The sequence below is a fragment of the Penaeus chinensis genome, chromosome 33, assembly GCF_019202785.1.
Source record: "Penaeus chinensis breed Huanghai No. 1 chromosome 33, ASM1920278v2, whole genome shotgun sequence".
Lineage (NCBI taxonomy): Eukaryota > Metazoa > Arthropoda > Malacostraca > Decapoda > Penaeidae > Penaeus > Penaeus chinensis.
Genome location: NC_061851.1, coordinates 33,972,508 through 33,989,258, shown reverse-complemented (window position 1 = coordinate 33,989,258; position 16,751 = coordinate 33,972,508). Strand labels below are relative to the sequence as shown.

Here is a 16,751-nt window from a genome sequence, read left to right as displayed (position 1 = left end):
GTAGGACTGTGTTTTTCAAGTCTGTTTTTCACATTTGTAGTGACGTGGAAAGAGGTAAAGACATGTGTAATTGGTGTGTTGTTGATGCTAAGCCTATTTAGTGAGGATGCTGAAAGACTTCATTGTGCAAAGCCAGTCATTTCAAAGAGGCTAACATGTTTCCTTTGATCAGAATTAAATATGTTGCAGCTAAGGTAATACCAACATGATACACACTTTAGGATGGAGATGCGGAATAGTAAATGCACCTTAACTAATTAGTTTACGTGTAAATATTTAACTGCTATGAACTCTTCCAACATTTTCTCCTCAGGACAATTGTGCAGAGAATCCAGACAGCTTTACTGAGAATGAGAATCTACGTTCCCAAATACAGGCATGTTAAACTAGCATTTGCAAAAAAAAAAAAAAAAAAAAAAAAACACAAAAAAACAGCAAATCAAACACAATGGATGGTCTTGCTGGCCAGCTATTCAAAAAAAAAAAAAAAAAAAAAAAAAATCACTGTTCTCAACTTTCATACAGAGCAATAGCTGATCCAAAAGGCTTTTTTCCGAGTGCTTCACTTCATAGTCATCAGAAGATATTCTTCGGTCCTATGTGCCTTTTGCTTTCAAATGCTTTTAAATGCTTTAAAGAGGCATAAGTATACATACGTAATATGTGACAGTTTTTTGATTGGCAAGGCCATTTTTAGATGATATACAAGGAAGATATATCTCAGAAATTTAACTGTAATTAAATTTTCTTTTTCACTCCATTAATAAAAAGAGTAATTTTCAAAAAGAAAAATCCAAAGTCCCAGCTAGTGATGACATAACAAAGCCCATAGGCCTACCAGTCTTGTCTAATTAAGTGTTCACGTATTTTTGATACTAGATTTCTTGATGGTTGAGTGCACTGGTTTGGATTCCCAGAGACAGGGAACTTAGTTAAAGAGAAATTTTGTTATATAGAAGTAAAAAAAGTAATACTAACCCACAGTATGATGTTATGACTTGGAAATTTAACCCTTGATGCATAATGATTTATTGACCAAAATATTTGATGGAAGAAAAGAGGAAAGTACATTGCTTTTTTGTTTCCCTTGATTATCATTCATGTTGTTGTTTTTTTAATTCTGAATAAAGACAGCATTCTGCAGGGTTCTTTTTATATATAATTTTTTCTAGCATTGCTGCTTCTCATTTTGCTTAAATTTGATTATGGTTTGTACCATAATGGAGGAGGTTCAAGTTTTTGTAAGTAAAAAGGATAGTTAGGTTGAAGTTTTCTCTCAAAACGAGTGATCTTTGTGAGTCTACTTGCCCCCATTCTTGCTGTGTTAGTACTCTGTCAGTATATTCATGTTGACTCTTTATTTTGAGCATTGCACTCCTTTGGAAGCATGAGGAAAGGGGTATGCCACGAATGAGGGCCACTGAGTTTTCGCGCTGGTTCTAGTGTGTAATTGTTCTTAGGAAAAGATGCGTGTCTAAGGATGTGTCCATTGTTTTGCAAAATTGTTAATAAATGAAATTCTTATTAGATTTTTGAGGAGAGCTTGGTGATTATAAGACATGGAGAGTAGTAGTTACTGACATAGGCAATATGTGAACATCCAGTACAAGTCACTTTACATAAAGTATATTTAAGTTATAATGGTATTGTCAAAGGAGTTATTATAGGCTTCTGTATTGAATTTATATATATAAGTGTGTATGTATATATCTATATATATGTATATATATATATATATATTTTTTTTTTATATATATATAGTTATTTATTTATACATATATATAGTTATTTATTTATACATATATATAGTTATTTATTTATATATATTTATATTTATATTTATTTATATATATTCATATTTATATTTATTTATATATATTTATATTTATATTTATTTATATATATGTGTATATTTATATTTATTTATATATATGTATATTTGTATTTATTTATATATATGCATATTTATATTTATTTATATATATGTATATTTATATTTATTTATATATGAATATAAATATAAATATATTTATATAAATATATATATAAATATATATATATATATATATATATATATATATATATAAATATATGTATATAAAAATATATATAAATATATATATATATATATATATACATATATAAATATATATATATACATATATAAATATATATATATATATATATATATATATATATATATATATATACATATATATATATATATATATATATACATATATAAATATATATATATAAAAAAATATATAAATAATAAAAATATACATATTTAAAAAAAAAACATATAAAAAATATAAATAAATTTAAAATATAAATTATAAAATTTTAAATTATATATTTAAAAATATAAAAATTATAAAATATAAATATATATATAAAAAAATGAATATTTATATATAATATAAAAATATTAATAAAAATAAAAAAAATATATATATATATAAAAAATTTTAATATAAATATATAAATATATATAAAATATAAAATTTAAAAATAATATATAAAATATAAAAAATTATAATATATAAATAAAATTTATAAATAAAAAATATAAAATTATAAAATAAAAAAAAAAATATATATTAAAATTTTATAAAATTATATATTTTAAAAATAATAAAAAATAATAAATAAAAATTTTATATACATAAAAATAAAAAATAAAATATAAATATATATAATATTAAATTTAATATATATATTAAATTATAATATATTTTTTATTTTATCTTTAAATTTTAAAAATATTTTTTTATTTTTTTTTATATTATAAATTTAATATAAATTTTTTAAAAATTTTCATATATTCAATATATTATAATATATTTTTATATAATTAAAATATTTTAATATATAAACTTAAATATTAAATAATATAAAATAATATATATAAATATATAATATAATATAATATTTATTTTAAATTATAAATATATATAAAATAAATAAATTAAAAAAATATAAAAATATAAAAATAAAATATAAAAATTTATTTTAAAAATTAATAATATATTTTTAATTTAAATAATATATAAAAACATATGTTTTAATATAATAATTATATTAATAATAATTTATAAAATTTTTTATATTTATTATATATTAATATATTTATATTTTTATATAAAAATTTTTAAAAGTTTTTAAATTTTAAATTTATATTTAATTTAATTTTTTATAATGTATTTGTTTTATATATAAATTTTAATAAATGTATATATAAAGTATTTTAAATGTATATATATAAGTAAATAAATTTTAATATATAGAAATTAATATATAAAGTATATATATGATATTTTATTAAATTATATATAAAGGGGTAATATAAATTATATATAAGATATATATATATTATAATATAATTTATATAATACAAACACACATTTATTTCACTTCCTCTATGTAGCTTTCACTCTCTCTTCCTCTTTAGATCTTTCACTCTCTCTTTCTTCCTCTCTAGATCTTTCACTCTCTCTTTCTTCCTCTCTAGATCTTTCACTCTCTCTTTCTTCCTCTCTAGATCTTTCACTCTCTCTTTCTTCCTCTCTAGAATTCTTTCATTTCTCCTCTTTCTTTCTTCCTCTCTAGATCTTCAACTCTCTCTTTCTTCTCTCTAGATCTTTCACTCACTCTCTCTTTCTATTCCTCTCTGAATCTCACACTCTCTTGTCTTTCCCTCTAGATCTTTCACTCTCTCTTTCTTCCTCTCTAGATCTTTCACTCTCTCTTTCTTCCTCTCTAGATCTTTCACTCTCTCTCTCCTCCTCTCTAGATCTTTCACTCTCTCTCTCCTCCTCTCTAGATCTTTCACTCTCTCTTTCCTCCTCTCTAGATCTTTCACTCTCTCTCTTCCTCTCTAGATCTTTCACTCTCTCTTTCTTCCTCTCTAGATCTTTCACTCTCTCTCTCTTCCTCTCTAGATCTTTCACTCTCTCTCTCTTCCTTTCTAGATCTTTCACTCTCTCTCTCTTCCTTTCTAGATCTTTCACTCTCTCTCTCTCTTCCTTTCTAGATCTTTCACTCTCTCTCTCTCTTCCTTTCTAGATCTTTCACTCTCTCTCTCTTCCTTTCTAGATCTTTCACTCTCTCTCTCTTCCTTTCTAGATCTTTCACTCTCTCTCTCTTCCTCTCTAGATCTTTCACTCTCTAGATCTTTCACTCTCTCCCTCTCCCTCTCTAGAATTTCACTCTCTCCCTCTCCCTCGCTAGATCTTTCACTCTCTCCCTCTCCCTCTCTAGATCTTTCACTCTCTCCCTCTCCCTCTTCCTCTCTAGATCTTTCACTTTCTCCCTCTCCCTCTCCCTCTCTAGATCTTTCACTCTCTCCCTCTCCCTCTCTCGATCTTTCACCCTCTCCCTCTCCCTCTCTCGATCTTTCACCGTCTCCCTCTCCCTCTCTCGGTCTTTCACAGTCTCCCTCTCCCTCTCTCGGTCTTTCACAGTCTCCCTCTCCCTCTCTCGGTCTTTCACAGTCTCCCTCTCCCTCTCTCGGTCTTTCACCGTCTCCCTCTCCCTCTCTCGGTCTTTCACCGTCTCCCTCTCCCTCTCTCGGTCTTTCACCGTCTCCCTCTCCCTCTCTCGGTCTTTCACCGTCTCCCTCTCCCTCTCTCGGTCTTTCACCGTCTCCCTCTCCCTCTCTCGGTCTTTCACCGTCTCCCTCTCCCTCTCTCGGTCTTTCACAGTCTCCCTCTCCCTCTCTCGGTCTTTCACCGTCTCCCTCTCCCTCTCTCGGTCTTTCACCGTCTCCCTCTCCCTCTCTCGGTCTTTCACCGTCTCCCTCTCCCTCTCTCGGTCTTTCACCGTCTCCCTCTCCCTCTCTCGGTCTTTCACCGTCTCCCTCTCCCTCTCTCGGTCTTTCACCGTCTCCCTCTCCCTCTCTCGGTCTTTCACAGTCTCCCTCTCCCTCTCTCGGTCTTTCACAGTCTCCCTCTCCCTCTCTCGGTCTTTCACAGTCTCCCTCTCCCTCTCTCTGTCTTTCACCGTCTCCCTCTCCCTCTCTCGGTCTTTCACCGTCTCCCTCTCCCTCTCCCTGTCTCGATCTTTCACTCTCTCCCTCTCCCTCTCCCTGTCTCGATCTTTCACTCTCTCCCTCTCCCTCTCCCTGTCTCGATCTTTCACTCTCTCCCTCTCCCTCTCCCTGTCTCGATCTTTCACTCTCTCCCTCTTCCCTCTCCCTCGCTCGATCTTTCACTCTCTCCCTCTCCCTCATCCCTTCTCGATCTTTCACTCTCATCCCCGCCCTCTCCCTGTCCTTCGATCTTTTCACTCATCCTCCCTCTCGCCGCTCCCTGTCTCGATCTGCACTCTCTCCTCTCCTCTCCCCGGGTCTCGATCTTTCACTCTCCTCAGCCTCTCCCTCTACCTGTCTCGTCTTCACATCCTCTTCCCCTCTTCCCACTCCCCTGTCCCTCGTTCTTTCACTCTCTTCGTGACTCCTCCTCTCTAGATCTTTCCACTGCTCTCTCTCCTCCTCGCTAGATCTTTAACTCTTTTCCCCCCCTTTTTCTCTCTCTCTCTCTCCTCCCTCTCTCTTCCTCCTTTCCTCTTTTTTCTCTTCTTCTCTTCCCCCCCTCTCTTTCTCCTTCTCCTCTCCTCTCTCTCTCTCACTTCTGTCTCCTCCTCTCCTCTCTCTTTTTTCTCCATCTCTCCTCTCTCTTTTCTCTCTTTTTCCTCTTCTCTTCTCTCCTCTCTCTTTCTCTCTCTCCTTTTTTTTCTCTCTCCTCCTTTCTCCCTCTCCTTTTCTTTTCTCTCTTTCTCTCTTCTTTTCCCTTCTCACTTTTCTCTCTTCTTTTCTCTCCTCTCTTCTCCTCTCCTCTCTTTTTTTCCTCTTCCCCCTTCTCTCTCTCTCTCTCTTTTTTCCTCCCCTCTTTTTTCCCTTTCTCTCTTTTCCCTCTTCTTTCCCCCTCCCCCCCCTTCCCCCTTCCCCCCCCCTCTCTTCTCTCTCCCTCTCTCTCTTCTCCTCTCCTCCCCTTCTTCTCTCTCTCATTCTCTCGTCTCTTTCCTCTCGTCTCTTCCTTTTTTCTCTCTCTCTCCTCTCTCTTTTCTCTCTTTCTCATTCTCTTCTTCTCTCTTCTCTTTTTTCTCCTCCCCTCTCCTCTCTCTCTTTTCTCTCTCTTCTCTTTTCTCTTTCCTCTCTTTTCCCCTTTTTCCTCTCTTCTCTTTTTTCCTCTCTCCTCTTTCTCCCCTCTCCCCTTTTCTCTCTCTTTCTCCTTCCTCTCTCCTCTCTTTCTTCTCTTCTCCTTCTCTCCTCCTCTCCTTTTCCCTTTTCCCTCTCTCTTCTTTTCTCTCTCTTTCTCTTTTTTCCTTTCTTTTTCCACTCTTTAACTCTCTCTCTCTTTTGCTCTCTCTTGCTCTTCTTCTCTCTCTTTTCTGGTTTTGTAAACTAAAATATATATTATACTGGTATATGTTTTTTTTTTTGGTGGTGGATTTTTTAAAAACCAAATTTGTCATTTTTTTTCAACAAATCTCTCTCTTCTCTCTTCTTCTCTCTCTCTCTCCTCTCTCTCTCTCTCTCTCTCCCCCTCTTTCTCTCTCTCTCTCTTTCCTCTTTTTCTCCTCTCTCTCTTTCTCCTCTCCTTCTTTTTTTCTCCCTCCCTCTTCTCTCTCTCTCCTCTCTTCTCTTCTCTCTCTCTTTTCTCTCTTCCCCCCCTGTTCTCTTTTTTTCTCTCTTTCTCCTCTTTCTTTTCTCTTTTTCTTTCTTTCTCCCCTTTTTCCTCTCTCTTTTGCTTCCCCCTCTCGGCTCTCTCTCTCTTTTGCTCTCTCTCCTCTTGTTCCTCTTCTCTTGCTCCTCTCTTTCTCTCTCTCCTTCTTCTCTTCTTCTCTCTCTCCTCTTTCTCTCTTTTCCTCCTTCTCTCTCTCTCTCTCTCCTCTTCTCTCTCTCTCTTTTCCTCTGTGTTTTGTAAATAAAATATATATTATAGGGTATATGTATTTTTTTTGTGGGGTATTTTTAACCCCAATTTTGTCATACTTTTTAAAATACATCTGCCGGAATGAAAGATCAGTGGTATAGACACCCAGAATAAGTATTCAACAGAAATTTTGCAAAATGCATAACACTATACTGCAAGGTGATGTTTGTCATATTTTTACGATACTGAAATGTTATGTATGTTATAATTTATTTGTGTTCATTTTAGATATATGTGGGAGAGTAAAATTGCCAGCTATCTCTTGATTGGTTTATCATTACCATCATTATTCACTCACTAGCACTGGCAATTACCAAGTTTTGAGGGTCCATTAAGTTTTAAATATATTATCATGTGCAGATATTACATCACTTCTGGAAAAAAAAAACAGAATATTCCTCAAATGGAAGAGTGGTTGACATCATACAAGAGAATTTTAATACTGAATAATAGAATGTAAAATTACACGTGTAGTATCTGTATTCATTGTGCAATTTGCAAGTGAAATCCTAAACACTGAACTTGATTGCCTAGACTTGCTAGATTTGTGAATCGGCAAAGAGTAGTACACCTGGTAAGATTGACCGGAGTGGTTTATCATTGATAATATTTCTTATTTTCTTCCATACTGTTTTCTTAATTTCTTGTGGCATTTTTAAGGTCAGAAGTGTACCTGATTTATTTGTCTTTGCTTCAAAAGGGATTATTTTAAATAAAGATTGGCTTTATGCTTATTGATGTTTCTGCAATGTGCATTCCCATTTGCACGATCATTTATTAGAAGAGGTCTTTTACATGAGCTTGCAGGTCTTAAAATTGTCGGTACTACTTTAATGTTTTAAACATTGTTGGGATTTAAGATTAATTTCAAAGTGTACAAAGATTTTATAACATGAAAAACAAACTGTCGATGTATGTACAGTGTAAAAGTTTTTTTTTTTTTTTTTTTTTTCTCCATTGTTTTTATTGACCATCAGCTATACTACTGATGATTTTATTGTTGTTTCCCTTATTTTATTAGATACGTAGGATAGGAAGGTTAAGGTTATTGGTTATGTTAGTGTATTCTTTTACCATCATTTGAATTAACCCATGCTTGTTAGCTGTTAATTGCTCTCTGATCACTAAATGGACTGACTGGCAAAAAAAAAGAAAACAGTCTGTGATTAACATACTAACCAGAATAAGAATGTAATTATACACACTAACATTCTGAAAATATTTTTGTACGTCTCTGCTCATTGTGTATACTTGAAACTCTTATATTATATACGACTTGTCAGTCTATCCTAAACTTTCTCTCTCCCTCTCTCTCTCTCTCTCCTCTCTCTCTCTCTCCTCTCTCTTCTCTCTCTCTCTCTCTTCTCTCATCTCTCTCTCTCTCTCTCTCCTCTCTCTCTCTCTCTCTCTTTCTCTCTTTCTCTCTCTCTCTCTCTCCCTCTCCCTCCCTCCTCCCTCCCTCCCTCCCTCCCTCTCTCTCCCTCCCCCACCCCTTCTCTCTCTCCCTCCCTCTCCCTCCCCCACCCCTTCTCTCTCTCCCTCCCTCTCCCTCCCCCACCCCTTCTCTCTCTCCCTCCCTCTCCCTCCCCCACCCCTTCTCTCTCTCCCTCCCTCTCCCTCCCCCACCCCTTCTCTCTCTCCCTCCCTGCCTCCCTCTCCCCTCCTCTCTCTCGCCCTCTCGCCCTCTCCCTCCCTCTCTCGCCCTCCCCCTCTCTCCCTCCCTCTCTCGCCCTCCCCTCTCTCCTCCCCCTCTCTCCTCCCTCTCTCGCCCTCCCCCTCTCTCCTCTCTCGCCCTCATCTCTCCCTCCCCCTCCCCCTCCCTCCCCCCTCCCTCCTCCCTCCCTCCCTCCCTCCCTCCCTCCCCCTCCTCCCTCCCTCCCCTCTCTCTCCCTCTCTCTCCCCCCCTCTCTCTCTCTCTCTCTCTCTCTCTCTCTCTCTCTCTCTCTCTCTCTCTCTCTCTCTCTCTCTCTCTCTCTCTCCCTCCCTCCCTCCCTCCCTCCCTCCCTCCCTTACTCCCTCCCCCTCCCTCCCTCCCTCCCTCTCTCCCTCCCCCTCTCTCCCCCTCTCCCTCTCTCTCCCCTTCTCCCCCCCTTCATCCCCTTGCCCTCACACTTCCCTTTTCTCTCACTCCTGTTTCATATACATGCTTCCCATAACCCTACTAATCCTGCAAATATTGTAACACCTTTTCTGTGAGATTTATAGGTTTATCTTTCCAGCTCTCCTATTTCTGCTTCTGCATGGTGTGGTTCATTATAAGTGACTCTGGCATGATTAGGGTTTGGGTAATTTGAGGTAAAGTTAGTATTAACCCGAAGTCGCTGGGGATGGCATTACGTACGTGCCATACCTACTCTGAGTTTAATTTATTAATTGTTTTTACACATAGATATCTCCACAAGTATTCAATCGTCAATGAGCAAATTTCAAATTTCACATTCTTACCCATTTCTTTGGTTTTTCGAAAATAGTTTCTGGTATCTAATGTTGCTGTTTTTAATGTCACTAACACCATAATAATAATGTCTATAATAAATATAACAGCATCACTATTGATACTATTAGTAAACAAAAAAAGGTTTCCAGCAAACTCAAAGAAAAGTGAAATCACAAAGTCTACTAATTGATTCATTTGTGGCTAAACACTTGCAGAGCGATCTATGTGCAAAGACATTTCACAAATCAATGCTACAGTGAACAGAACATTTTCCCAAAGATTTTGGGTTAACTTGTAGGGGATAATTCTGTGCATGAGGGATATGTTACGAGTGAAGATAACTTGTTTGACAGTTTGTTTCCTTTAGTTATGGGTGTATTAGTATATGAAGGATAGCTGGATATGCATTTTGATATAGAAAGTTAAAAAGAATTGTTATCAATGTTTTTATTTTAGTATTATTTATTTACCCCCCCCCACCCCCCTTCATAACAGGTAAAATTTTGGTGGTGTGTTAGCTTGGTTCTGGTCCAGCTCTTAGCCTGACTCCTGAGGTATCATCACAGCTACTGGGATCTTTTAACTGACATGATTTTCACCATGTTCACTGGCATGGTTAAATACTAGTCATACTTGGGTCCAAGTGTTGTGTGGTTGTAGGTTAGCTGTTGCAGGATGTGTATGTAAGTGTGTCTGCAGTAAAGTGTGTTGTACTTGTTGGACATTTCACCATGATTTTGCTCTGAACATTATGGCACAGAGACTAATATCATGTGGGTTATATTTTAACAGAAGGTCATGGCATATTAGGAATGATTATTACACGTTTGATGTGGAAATGGTTTAGATAGAACATACCAATATGCTAGAGGATTTTAAGACTGCATTATCAGTAGGCTTTAGTACTAGTGCTGCTGGATCTTTACTGAAAAGTCTAATTGTCAGTTATTTCTGCCTTTTCCCTTCACCCTTCATTTCCTTTCTTTGATAAATGCACTCTCAAATGTTATAGGACTTTTATTGGTTTAGTTTATTTTTCATGGACCCGGAAACACGAGGTTTTTCAATGTTGAATGAGAATTTTAGTGTGTTTTTGCTGTTATTAGGATTGGAATGTTGTGTTTAGTTTCAGCTGAAAGCTTATCATCCGTGAATCACAAGTGGCTATAAGTTATTTGTTTTTTCATTATTAAAAGGTCTGTGGTTTCTCTTGTTCTTGATTTTTTTTTTTTTTCTAGCTTGAGATAACAGGTGCTGAATCACATGTATTGCTTGCTTTATTACACTTGACATCACCCATTCTGTAGCACAGTATAAGCAACAATGGATTAAAAATAAAAGTAAAAGATTTTACTCTTTTCTTTCAGAAAATGCATGATAAAAATGTTATTGGTAGTTTTTTCTTTCCTTTTTTTTTGTATTATTAATTTTACCAATAACAATATTTAACAAAACCCAACCTATTCTCTCTCTCTCTCTCTCTCCAGGATGGCTTTGCTGCACCAGAGGATGTTGAGGATGTTCCTCCCCCCCCAGAGGAAGAGGAGTACTAAGGGACCAATCACCAATGCCCATCACAACACAATGTGGGTCCAATGCGGGCACTGCAGTCTAGGTGTTGTTGTTCCATAAATCACTGCTTGAGGGCTTGTAACGTGCGGGTCCTTGGTGTGGAGGCATATCTACCTTGTCTTTTTTTATTATTTTTTTATGATGATTCAGCTGGAACTAGACTCAAGTGGTTGAGGAAATTATTTTCAAGAGACTCGCTAACAATATTGAAATCCCCCATAAACACACAAAAGAATAGATATAAAAGGATAAAAAAAAAGATACAAGTCCTCCTCCTAAGTCACCTTCTTTGAGAAATTAATTATGAACTAACTCGTAACCAGTTCCGTGCTGACATTTCCGACTATTTTTTACTCGCAATTCAAGGAGATATGATTGGTATTATGTAAGGACAATAATTCACAAATGCCTAGGACTTCTTTGCCTTACAATCCTGCTGTTTTGCACGGCACATCATATCCTGTCATCCTGTCTGTAATTCTTGTAATGTCTTCATTGCTTACTCATATTGTTATTATGTGCAAAATAAATTATTTGCAACAATCCCAAAATGTTTTAGGTTTTTATCCTACAATTAGAAGACTAATTCCATTGGTTCAGGATGCTGAAAGGATTGAATGATTGGTTGAAATTAAAGCAAACCTGTTTTTTTAACTTGTATAGAACCTAAAAATATGGTACCAAATGCATTCTCATGTCCAGTTAATTTCCCCTTTGTCTGTGTCACAGTATTTTGTAAGATTTTTTTTTCTTTACCTCGAACAGCATCCCTCTTGTGTAGGGTGACTGATACAGCATTACCAAAGTCTCAGTCAGTACTTAAGATTAGATCCACAGCAACACCTGTAACTTGACTTCTTGTATTGTGTGCCAAGTAGGTTTCCATCCTTTTGCAGTTGTGTAAACGTTGAGCTTTTCCTTTCAGAAAGTTAGGTTTTCACGTTTTTTTTATTAGGGATATACTAACAACTATGTAATGTGTGGCATATTGTAATTGCTTTTATAATTGTGATTTTTTGTATGAGAATGCCATAATCAAATGGACTGAGTTATTTCATATGGCTGGCTATAAATTGGTTTCACTGGATGATGCTGAACTTTTACATTCTTGAAATTATAAATAATTTACATGGTTATTGTAACATGAATTTTCACCATTGTTTATTTATCAGTAATCAAGTGGATGGGCTGCAGGTTGCATGAAGCTTGAGTGGAGACTTCAGAAGGGAAAATCTGGCTCTAGTGACTCAAAAGGGTTTGTCACAAATATGTAATGTATAGACACAGGAGTTGAAACCGCACAAGGATCACAAGATACTGATTTAAAAGTCGAAAGATGTCACCCTTTGCAAGCAGGGATATTAAGTCCCTCTAGGGTTTGCATATGAAGGCAAAGGACTTTGGGGTATCCTTTTTTTCAATTTTGATATGTGAACTTTATTTGTTTGGTATCTTCTTGCAATGCAAAATCAAACTCAATGCATACATTGATTATGTGCACATTCAAAAGTATAGAAATATAACTCAAAAGGGCCAATCTTGCTGTGCTATCTGTGTATCCCGATATTATTCTTGACAGTTACAAAAGTGCACATATAGTTTGTTTCTCATTTATTGTTCTTTTATAGCTTACGTTGGTATTATCTACACATTTACAGAGATGATGTGTGTTTTCCATGCTCAAAGTAAGTGTTAGAGAAAGTAACCATTTTTTCTCAAATGTGACTTTTAACTGACATTTTAATTTTCCTTTAGAGAAACCTATGTTATTAGTTTTTGTGTTGGATTTTCTGATGATATATGGAGATTAAGTGTCTTAAGTGTGTGTTTTTAAGTAAGTCTGCTTTTGTATGTATGTGTTTTCTCTTTAGTACTCTCTGTACATGTACATGGAAAAGTAAGATATTTTTCTGCCTTTTCTTTTCCCTGTTTAATTAAAGATCCCCAGTTGTCCCATTCCAACTAATATGCTGAAATGATCTGGTATGTTAGGACAGCTTAATTCTTAATGGGAAAGAGAAAATATGAATATTTACCTAAAAGATATAGCATACACTCGTTTGTATGGGTATGTGAGTATGTGCATATGATTGTGTTCAAGGCACGTGCCTGAAGAATGAATGGCTTTCTAAATGTGAGTTTTTTTGACACATGTCTACATGTCCTACACACATATAAGCATATTTAATGTTTATTTTATTTTGCTTTCCATATTATAAGACTGAAAATTCTTGATGGCTGCAATATATACTGTATGCTCTCAAATATGTAGTTTGTAAGAATGAAGTTCTATGCATAGAGCAGGGAAGATCCCTTTAGTTTTCTAACATGGAAGAATATTTTACTTATTACATCTCACACACACATCATCAATATTATCCAGATACAATAGTTTACTACTTTATGATACTGACACTTCAAATGTTCACAGATTTTTCACATCCCTGCTAATGGCTGTTACACTCTGCTGTACTTGGACATTTTCCTGGTCGACTACTTAATTATTATCATTGCATAAGGGAAGTACATAAGATGGTACCATGCTAACCCTTTAAATAAACTCTAAGACTGACACTTTTCTCACCATAAAGAGTTAAGGAGGCTTTCAGTACTTAAAAAGATTGAATGAAATGTGAGAGTGAAAGTGATGATGTACTGAGCTCTGATATCGTCTAGGGTTAATTTGTTTCTCTTCAGAGTGAAATATGGTTAGGGCAATAATTTTGGACTCTAGGGATAAATGCTCTTTTAACCTACTAACAAGTCCATGACTTAAAGCCTGCAATGCTTCTTTATTGATGCATTTTGCTGTAGTTATGAACCACATGCTTGTGTTCCTTTTCCATGGTCAGGTATACTTTCCATACATCAGTTACTGTTCCATCTAATTTGGTTCTAATTTTGATTGTTATGTATTAAGTGTATATTTTGTAAGCCTGCCATGCATTCCATGACCATTTATTCTTTTATATGAAATGTAATATGCTGATGCTCGTGTGTGAACCACCTTGATATGCACATTTGACTTGCAAAAATGTTACATGACAGTCTGCATTAGATAATACAGAGGATAAGAAGCTTTTCTATAACACGCAATACCTGCAGCCCACCAAAGGTACAATATGCTAGATTTGTAAGCTACATGAAGTGTGATGTGTCAAGCAGCAGTTCTTGAAAATGCAGAGAGCATCATATTGAATCCCTATGTATCTTATAAGAAATAAGTAAATATGTATATACATTATATATATGTACATATATGCATATACCTTATTTGTGTATGTCTGTATGTATATGTATGTGTCTATATATGTATAGATGCACAGAGCTAGGAAGTACAGCGAGTACTTTTAGATTCAAGAATTTAGCTCCACCTATAAAATTATATACCAGTTACTGCAGCTACAAGTAAAATGCTCCAAATTAGCTTTCCCAAAAATGATAGCAAAATCATGGCTGTCGCAAATAAAGTACTGGCAGTAATATTTATTTCCTTGACAAGTACAGCTATAAACATAAATAGTATTATTGGACCAGTTTCTCCAATGGTTACAGCAACTGGTACTTTTATTGTATAATTTGCAGGAAGAGTACATTTTTGAAGTCTAGAAGTACTCGCAGTACTCTCCAATTCTGCTTATGTATACAGTATATTTATATATACACATATATAACATATGTATCACAGGTATGTATATGTATATTTGTATACACATATAGAGCTCATTATGCCTGTATAACTAAAGAATTGCATGTGACAAGATTTATCCTTGTGGTAAAAAAAAGCCTGCTTCTATCTATTTACTGCCTGTAGCATTTTCATGAATATTTCTTTTGTTACATTATTATTATAATTTCATTATCACTGTGATTATTATGATCATTATGATTACACTGTTGATAATAATTATTATGAATCTGTACTTTCCATTTTAAGTGAATTTTGGTGATGATAAACCAGAGAGATGATCAATACGAATATGAGAAGAGTTTCAAAAGGTTGATCGACAAACCGCAAGATCTTGGGTGCTTTGTGGTGGGGGGTAGGGGTGATTTGTGCCTTCCCTCCACTTGTAGATGGATATCAGATCTTTTTGTGTGGAAATAGTCTTATATCTCAGGAGTACAGTGTTTCAATGTATTCATGGAGAAGATTATGAATAACAAATGCCAGGATGTGTTCAGTATGAAATAGATAAGCTGATGATTTTATTGTCATCACTATTATCTTTCTTATTGTCGTTATACTAACATTATCATCATGAGCGTCATGTTTTGAATTTTATAAGTATATTTTATCACTTCCATTATTGTTTTTTATTTTTTTAATGACTAATTATTAGAATTAATTTATTTATCATTTTTGACTGTTGAATGTTGTACATTGCTAAATTTCTTTATTATTCGTCATTTGAACTGGAGATGGACAAAGTTTATATCACCTTACTGATTCAATGTTCTGTGCAGTAAGTGGTTCATAATCAATTGCAAAGTTGATTTTTTCCAATAAAATGTGGAAATGATTTGGCTTTTTCTTGGTAATCTGCATCCTTCATGAAAAGATCATGCCAACTTTAAAGAATATGGTTTGATATATGCAGGCATGATACATAAAAGCTGATAAATAGGAATATTTTTATGTTCCATCTTGTATAAGTTTAAAGAATTGAGTAACTTACTTAAAAAGTTTCCTAAAACAATTTCAAGAAGTAACAAAACATTTCTTTTGTGTGCCTTCTTTAAATATTATCTTGGATTGATTATATATACACTCATACTTGTAAACCTTTATCAAACACAGAACCTTTCCTATAATTAAAATAGTTTTAATGTAAACTGAGAAAGATATACCAAGTGAAAATAAATTTGAAAATAACATCAGCACAGGTATTTTCTCTGAAGAGTAATCCGATGTTAGAAATATTCATCTGCAATAGCATCGCCAGATTGATCATGCATGGTATGCCTATGGCTTTTAAAGACATGCAATAGCCTGCAAGTTATTCTAAATATACTCCGCTCTAAACCTTTACACTAACAGTAGCATCACCTTCTGTTTTCCATCCAATCACTTCAAGGTGTTTTGCTTTGTTCATGAAATCCTCAGAAGCACCTTCACCACAAAATACAGTCATGAAAAATATAAAAATCTCTATTTTGTTATCTCTGAATTACTTTGGGATCTGTTCCAGTGACACTTTTCAATCCTAACTGAAAATATTTTCTATCTTTCCATTTCATACTATAGTCTATCAATGTTCTTAAACTTTTCAACAACCTCATGAATCTCTCCCTCAGAAAGTACGCCCTCACAAACACGGCATTTCCCTGATGAAGTAATTTTCCAGATATTAGGCTCTAACAGTCCTTGTCCATATTCTCCAAAAAAACATAAAACATTAAGATAATTCAGGAAATTGAGAAATGCTTGAATATATTGTTTAAAATAACATTACAGGTGATATTACTTACCTAGATGTAAAATTTTAATATGGTACGATCTTTGTGCAAGAAACAAATAATAATGTATAGAATGTTTTTTGTGGAATAATTTATATAAAACATTTTTTCTTCTAAAGTATTGAGCAAGATTTTTACAAAGAAAAATTTATTGACGTTATTAAGTATTATGAGGGTGCTGAAACAAATAGCAGCTTTCTATATTTTTTTCCATCATAAATTACCATTTGACTGGCCTTTATTATTTATGCTACCACATAAATAACAAAGAATAGAATTCTGTGCTACCCGCTAATGTCTGTGTAAGAGAGAACCCTGGCTGAGTGATAGTTTGCAAAAAGAAT

General features: G+C 34.5%; 1 protein-coding gene across 2 annotated transcripts in view; it reads left to right on the top strand.

Moving 5' to 3' along the window:
- The window catches only part of LOC125043366 (microtubule-associated protein RP/EB family member 1-like), a 45,885-nt gene extending 30,415 nt beyond the window's left edge, over positions 1 to 15,470 (top strand). Inside the window, exons 8-9 of one of the 2 annotated variants that reach the window (XM_047639455.1) lie at positions 314 to 376; positions 10,863 to 15,470. In XM_047639455.1, the coding sequence (XP_047495411.1) occupies positions 314 to 376; positions 10,863 to 10,928 (129 nt within the window). In that variant the 3' untranslated portion in view covers positions 10,929 to 15,470. The remainder of the gene's footprint in view (positions 1 to 313; positions 377 to 10,862) is intronic. The other variant, XM_047639457.1, reaches the window with a different exon arrangement.
- The last annotated feature ends 1,281 nt before the right edge of the window (positions 15,471 to 16,751 follow it).